Source organism: Suricata suricatta, chromosome 2 (assembly GCF_006229205.1).
Source record: "Suricata suricatta isolate VVHF042 chromosome 2, meerkat_22Aug2017_6uvM2_HiC, whole genome shotgun sequence".
NCBI lineage: Eukaryota > Metazoa > Chordata > Mammalia > Carnivora > Herpestidae > Suricata > Suricata suricatta.
The window spans coordinates 185,432,168-185,439,714 of NC_043701.1; the positions used below are offsets into that span (position 1 = coordinate 185,432,168).

Here is a 7,547-nt window from a genome sequence, read left to right on the forward strand (position 1 = left end):
GGCCACGGGCGGAGCGGGGCCGCTCGGACAGGTGAGGCGGGGCGGGGCTTCGGGGGGCGGGGCCACGGGCGGGGCGGGGCCGGCTGCCCTGCACTTTAGAGGCTGTTTGCCTACTAAAGACACTTATTTTTTGTTGGTTTGTTTGTTTTGAAAGAGAGCGAGCGCACATGCGTGCCCCGGGGAGGGGCGGAGGGACCAGCCCCAGCAGGGCCTGCACTGTCAGCCCGAGCCGGACTCGGGCTCCATGCAGCAAACACTGGGATCTCGAACCGAGCTGAAAGCAATAGTCGGACACTTAACAGACTGAGCCCCCCAGGCACCCCCTCCCCCCCAAACAGTGGCAGGGAGAGGGACTCGTGAGCAGGTTCTCCCCCTGCTCGTGCCCTGCCTGGACGCAGACAGCACGTGTGGTACTCAGGTTCTTGGTGGCTGTTGTTTAAAGTAATTTTCGGTGTATTGTTTCCAAGGTGAGTGTGAAGGAAGGAGGCGGGGCAGTGACCAGTGAGCGGGTGGACTGGCGCGTCCCTGCTGGACCAGAGTGGGGTGTGCCCACCCAGTTCTCGGGGGGCACGACCTGGGGGCCTTTGACTGTGTTTTGTGCCCGCTCTTTAAAGAGGACGATGCCGATGCTCTTGTCTTTGCTGTCGGACCACACGCAGCAGTTGTGGCGCGGAAAGGGGACGGTCCCGTGTGGGTGCGGGAAAGAGCACGGCGGCCAGAATGAAGGCAGGGTTAGAAGAGGAAGGTCAAGGGAGCCCTGGGGAGCCGCACGGGCCCTGCCGGCGAGGTCTTCACGGCTGAGGTCGGGCCCACACACGGTGCGCCGTGATGGGGAGACCCTTGAGGGATCTGGAAAAGGCAACCTCCGTCGACATTCGGAGTCCCATGGGAGAGCTGTCTGAGACCTTGACGGGTGGGCGGAAGCAGGACCCTCCCTGGGAGTTGTAACCATGAGCCCCTCCCACAGGCTGTGGCACCTGTGTCTCGGCTGCATGGTCAGGAAAGGCTAACTGCGGACCTGGGCACCACAAGGCAGGCCGGGCTCTGGGCAGCAGGAGGACAGAGCCTTCCAGGCCTGGGCTCTTGCCCTGTTTACAGTTTTTGTGGGTGCTGCTGGAGACCCAAGTCCCCTGGGGCAGAGACCCGGCTCCAGACCTCAGGCCCCGCACAGCAGCGTGAGCGCCGTGCAACCCCATCCACCACAGTCCCCACACCCACAGGAGGGACACGGGGGCCTGGCCGGGCTGCACAAGCAGTGGGGTTGGCGTCCCAACCAGTGTGACTGACGCCCCGCCCATGGACACTGCGGAGCCCAAACACGAGGCCCAGGGAGAGCGCGCTCAGGGGCGCCCAGCACCCACGGCAGAGGCCTCTCCCAGTGTGCCCAGGGCACGAGCCCCTCAGACCCGAAGGTACAAGCCACCAAGCGCGTGAAGGAAAGCCACTGGGAACAGGTCAGAAACAGCAGCAGCACAGCCTCTGAGGATTCGGGTACTGGGACTGAGCCGCGGGGTGGGAGGCGAGCGTGCTGGAAGGAACGCGGACCTGAGCCGGAACCGTGAGCAGAACCACCGGAAATGACCTGAGAGAATCACAAAGCAAACAGAACTCTCGAAACGAACCACGCAGTGGTTGAGAGTGTGGCTTCAGTGGGAGACCCCGGGCAGGAAGCGCAGGAGAAGCTGTTGTCCGGGCGCTGCGCGGGGCTGCAGGGGTGGAGTCCGCGGGAGGCGAGCCCGCCGCTGCGGGGCGGCGGGGAGACGGAGGCACGGGCCCAGGAAGCCCGGCGCCGCCGGCAGAGGGATCCCGGGAGCAGCCGTGGGAAGAGAGACGCGCGGCCTTGAGGACGGACAGGCTGAGAGCGGCCTTCCGGCACAGCGCGTGCACGGGATGGGGGGACGATGCGTCGTCCTTCCTGCGACCTCTGTCGCCGCCCGCCAAGATACGGGATCGCTCCGAACGCGTGTGCGGCAAAGCGCATTCAGATGGGGGACGGTTCACCCCGACTGGAAGCTCACGGCCAGATCTCCGGGTGGACTTCCCCGGAAGGACGTGACCCCAGGAGGCGGCTCTGGGACCTCAGCGAGGCACATGGCCACCTGCGGCCCTGGCCCCGACGACGCGGAGGCACATCGACCCCGAAGTCTGCTGGTGCAGCTGCTCGTCTGCGTTGGGGGGACAGGTCACAGCTGTCCTTCAGCCGCCTAGGACCCGAGCTGTCCCTGATTCAGAGACGGGGCTGGAGCCGGGGGAGAGCGGCACTCACACGGCAGAGACTGTGGGGCTGCCCACCCCGGACAGTGAAGGAAACATCATGAACTTCACCCACGTTGACGTTGTACACTTGTTTTATATCAAAATGCGACAGTGAAAACCCACAAAGGCAGATAGGATCCTGAGGACCCAGAAGTCGGGAGAGTGACCGCCCACAGGTGGGAACGAACAGAAACGGGCAGATGAGAATGCTCGTTCCCGGGAGTCGGCAGGTCAGGGGAGCAAGGACGCCCTCTCAGCCTTCACGACAGTGGGTGGGGAGCAGGAGCCGACGGCCTTGACCGTGGGCCGCCTCTTGAGGCTGGCAGCGGCCCTTGTGGGCCCCGAACCTCGTGCATGCACAGAAAGCAGATCTGGCAAAGCCCTGAAGCAGCCCCTGCACTCACCCTCTGGAAACTGTTGTCTGTCCGTGACGTGCGCTACTGGAAACCAGGGAAAACCTACACAAAACACACAGCGGGTCTCCAAGGACCGGGAGCGGAGAACGCACGCTGGGGAAGGGCATGTGGGATCTGGTCGTTTCCGTGTTCTCTAGAACACGCGAGAAGGTCTTGTTATAAGAATACCTGAGCGATCTGAACGGAAGCACGTGCGGGAACGGGGCTCCGAGAATGGGTCCCAGCGGGGACATCGGGCAGGAGATGGGCTGTCTCGTTGGGGACGCGGTGGGATTTGACCCGATTAGCAGTGGCTTATGGGTAGATGGGTCGTCCCTCACCGCTTGGCTGTGCTCAGGTCGTCTGGCAAAAATGGACATAGGCACTTACCGAGTCCACTTGGCCACCGGGGGGAAGAGGAGGACACTTCCTGGTCCGGGGAGTGGGCACACCGCAGCCCCTGCAGGCTCGTGGGTCGGAAGTTCCGAGGAGATCCCGCGCCCGTACCTCCGTGGGCCTGCTCGGGTCTCTGCCGCACGCCGGTTCTCCTCTGGGTCAGGATGGAAGCGCGTCTTCCTGAGACCCCCTCCCGTCTGTGTTCAGAGGGGTTGTGGCAGATGCGCTGGACTCTGAGTAGCAAGGACAGAAGGTCCGCATCGGCACGCTCCCCGCCCAGCCGCCCTCGGACGTGGACTTGCACACGAGGCCGGCCCGAGAGTGCCCTGGGCCGGGCGAGGATGGCAGGCAGGGTGCCAGCTGTCTTGTTTTCCGGACGCGGTTCTCGATGAGGCTAGTCAGGCGCTGAGGGGTTTGCTTGCGCCAGCCGCTAGCCGTGCCCGAGCCAGGAGGCCACGGGGTCCTCGGAAGAGACGACAGGGAGCCGCCGGGGCCGCAGGGCCAGGTCCGAGCGCCCTCCTCGTCTGGGGCGGGGCTCGCGCTAAAGCCCCGGGCGAAAGCCTGGCAACCCTTGTGAGCCAGTTTTTGTTAGTGCAAAAAAATGTTAAATATTGTGTTTAAAAAAAAATACAGACTAGAAGTTTCTACCAGTATGGCAGAAACATTTTTGACCTCAGAGACCATGGAAGCCGTAAGAATTAATCCTGGAAAACTGATAACATGGGCAGCGCTGCAGCGTCCGAGACGCGCGCTGACGTCTGAGACTTGTCCGCTCTGCACGCCGGCTGCTTCCTGGGAAAGAACTGTGTGATGTTAAAATGATTAAAGGTATTCCTTGATCAGGTGACGGCGAGGACAGGTGGCTGTGTCTTCCTTCTGCTTTCTAAACACACACCAACGTGGGTGCCCGGCTGGCTCGGCCGGAGGGGCGTGACTCTTGATCTGAGGGTCGGGAATTCAGACCCCACGGACGGCGGGTGAGATCACGGAAAACCACACCTTAACGGGATCGGGTGCGGCTGTTCCTTTTCCATTCTGTAGCGTTTCTTTCCGCAGACACGATTATGTGTGTGGAGTTTGGTAGGAAATTTCACGTTTTTCTGCCAACCATTATTTTCATTTCTCCTTCCGGAAATGGTCTGGTCAGGCGGGGGTGGGGGGAGGCGCCCTTGCTGGGCGGCCACGGCGGCCCTGACCGGCACCGCTCTCTCCTTCTCCCCAGCACCATCATGACCGGCTCCTACAACAACTTCTTCAGAATGTTCGATCGCAGTACACGGAGGGACGTCACGCTGGAAGCTTCCCGGGAGAACAGCAAGCCCCGGGCCAGCCTGGAGCCGCGGAAGGTGTGCGTGGGCGGGAAGAGGAGGAAGGGCGAGATCAGCGTGGACAGCCTGGACTTCAACAAGAAGATCCTGCACGCGGCCTGGCACCCCGCGGAGAACATCCTCGCCGTGGCCGCCACCAACAACCTGTACATCTTTCAGGACAAGGTCGCCTAGGGGGGGCGGCGAGGGGCAGGGCCTGGCGGCGTCACCATGTGTTCCCCCCCACCCCACGGCCTTAGGGGGCAGCCCGACCCCGCCCGGCCTGCGGCGGCCAGTGCTCAGTAAAGGCCGTCACTCAAAATAAATGTATTTATTTAAGTTGAGCCTTCCTTTCCAGTTTATAGACCAAAAAGTAACACCCAGGAGAAGAGTGTCTGCACGGCCCGCCCCCACCCGCCCTGCACACTCGGGGACCCTCCCCTGAGGCCGGGCGGCCCGCAGGGGCTGGGCTGGGCAGGCGGCTCCCGCGGCTCTCACCTGCGCACCTGTGTCTGCCGCCACACCTCTGGTGCGGCCCCTGAATAAAAGTGACCCGCTGTGGAAAGTGTTTTTAAATCCAAGCTAAGTACCGGCTTTTTATTGGCTTTAATTGCATATAACGAGTCATGCAGAATTAGGCTCTGAACACTCTGAAGACTTCGGCAGGACGGTGTAATTTCTTTTTCTCTAGAAGTCGGCCAGGCGACGCGCCAGGTCAGGCGGGGGGAGCCCCTCGGAGGGCTCAAGGGCAGACAGGTGCGGCGGCACCGGCGACACGGGCGTCCAGGGAGCCTCGCGGTGCGCGTCCAGCCCGCAGGACGGACGGCCCTCCTTACCGCCCCACCCCGCCCCTGCTGGTGCCGGAAATCGGGATCGCCCGAGGGAGCCTCCGGCGGCGTGACCGGAGCTCACTGGGATGTCCCACGCGGGCCGAAGCAGCGTCCTGCGCCGCGCACCCGCTGCTCCTGGCTCCTGGCTCGAAGGCGTATTTTGATGGCGAGCGGCACCGATCCGCGATCCGCGAGAGCGAGGGTCTTGTTACTGAGCGACTGTCCTTACCCCGAGGCGACGGGGGGGGCTCCGCTGCAGCTCCCATCCAGTTAGAAGCAGGAGACCCTCAGTCTACCCGGATGTGCGCCGGGGCCGAGGCCCAGCCCCGAGGCCCGAAGCAGAGCTCTCCACGGACTTGTCCTCGCGGTCCTCTGCAAAACAAAGCAGTTCTAACAGAATTGTATGTATTTGTTCAACTATTTTGACCAAGAAGTTTAATAAATTTTAACTGTTTCACTGGTTTTGCACTGTGTGGGCGGGGCCGGGGCGCGGGCCCCCTGGCGGCATCCTCCCTGGCTCCGGGGTCCCCGACGTGCGGTCCCAGGAGCGCCTTGCGTCCCCTGACGAGGGGACAGCCTTTGGTTTCACACTCCATTTTCGATTGCTCGTTTACGTTCTTCACGAAACCCATGATTTCTAAAACGTTCCCCTTTTCTCGTTTACAGAAATCGTCTCTGTTCCCAAAGCCCGGTTGTGTGAATTGTTTTCACTGTCAGGATCCTGGGCTTGTTTCCCTAGGAGTCTCGTGCCCCGTCCTGCTCTGCCCGGGCCGGGGGCCTGGCTCGGGGTGAGTGATCTTCATTCATGAAAACTGGAGCTTCTGAAAGTCAGCGTGAGACTCAGAGCCTGGTTGTCCGCGTCTGCAGATCACTGGCCTCGGGGAGGGGACAGCACCACGAGGGCCCCGTGTCGGCCTGCTCCTCTGAGGAGGCCGTCCCCAGAGCGTCCCCGGTCGGCACGCATGCACCGTGCCAGCCAGGCTGAGCCGGCGGCTCTGTTGCTTTTAGGGGGTCGTAAACGTGGGAACTGGCACGTGGGCTGTGCGCCCACGCCAGCAGCCCTGGCCTCTCCAGGGCGCGTCTGGAGCGCGCTCAGAGCTGCGGGAGCGAGCGAGCATCTCCCTGGCCCAGTGGGGACACGTCTGCAGGGACGGCGGGTGTCTGGCCCGGAGGACACAGCTCTGTGCACGGAGCCGGGTCCGAGGTGGGGCAGGGAGCGAGCTCTCCCGTCGTGACCGGGCTCCCATGCTTTGCCACCAGCGTGTGGGGCGCCCGGAACCGCCCTGGATGAGCTGCTGGGATGCCCGACCGGGGACGCTGGTCCTCGGCGTCGGTGCAGAGGGCGGCACGGAAGTCCCCCCCCGCCCGCGGCCTGAGGCACAGGCCTGCTGACCTCGTCCCTTCGCTTACTTGGAAGACCCACGGGTGCGGTGTGCTCACCCCTGCCTGACCCTGGGTCCTGCCCTCGGTGCGAAGGGGCTTCGGGACCCGGGAGGCCGAGCGCGTTCTGCCATGAGGGGCCCCCCCCACAGGGCTGCCTCGGGGAGGGGCTACGACTGGCGTGGACACTAATCCTGGGGTGACAGCCCCGCTCTGGGCGCTTGCTGCAGGCGGGCCCTGTGGACGGGCGGCGGTGCCTCTGGTCCCTCCCACGCCGCACCCCCGCAGAGCTGGTGCTGGCGGGGAGTAGGGATGCAGGGAACTTCCACAGGGAGCACCGCCTTGACCTGGGCGCTGTGGCCCTGAGGGAGAAGGGACTCCCCAGGTGCGGAGGTGTCCTCTGGGCCAGGGTCTGCTGGAGTCGTAGGCACCTCGTGTGACAGCGCGTCCCTCTCTGGGGGCTGTGCATGAGGGCGGGGTCCCAGCATCCGGTGTCCAGGGTCGTGAACACAATTGGAACCGGGACGCCTGAGGACGGCGGCGTCTGCTAAGTCGCTGGATGCCACTCGCTCAGAGCGGGCTCTGCAGGCGCGCTTGGCCGTGCGCACCTCGCCACCCTTGGGTCCTGCCTGTAACCCGACAGGCTGGTCGGCTGTGGAGTCCCGGGACTGCCGGAGTGTCGGGGGGCAGTGTGCGGTCCCTTGTATCCCCACCCCCACCCCGCCCTGTTGGTGGCCTCCGCTGGCGCTCGGCACTACTTTGTGCAGCCGCACTTGTTTTTGCTTTTGTTTCTGCGTTTGGTGTCAAATCCAAAGAACCATCACCGAGGCCAAGGTCAAGGGAGCTCACCACCTACTTTTCTCTGGTTTATGCTCTCAGGTCCCAGACCCGTTGTTATTTAGGATTTCATTTTTAAGTCCTCTCCACACCCGGCATGGGGCTCGAACTCACGACTCTGTGATGGAGTTGCAGAGAGCCCCCCC

General features: G+C 63.4%; 1 protein-coding gene across 3 annotated transcripts in view; it reads left to right on the plus strand.

Annotated features, from left to right (window-relative positions):
* The window catches only part of PPP2R2D (protein phosphatase 2 regulatory subunit Bdelta), a 21,335-nt gene that overhangs the window by 12,715 nt on the left and 1,073 nt on the right, over positions 1–7,547 (plus strand). The window contains exon 6 of one of the 3 annotated variants that reach the window (XM_029932806.1): positions 4,270–4,930. The exons of 1 other annotated variant lie outside the window; for it this stretch is intronic. In XM_029932806.1, coding sequence (XP_029788666.1) covers positions 4,270–4,549 — 280 coding nt within the window. In that variant the 3' untranslated portion in view covers positions 4,550–4,930. Of the gene's footprint in view, positions 1–4,269; positions 5,642–7,547 lie in introns of those variants that run through there. One more of the 3 variants, XM_029932805.1, reaches the window with a different exon arrangement.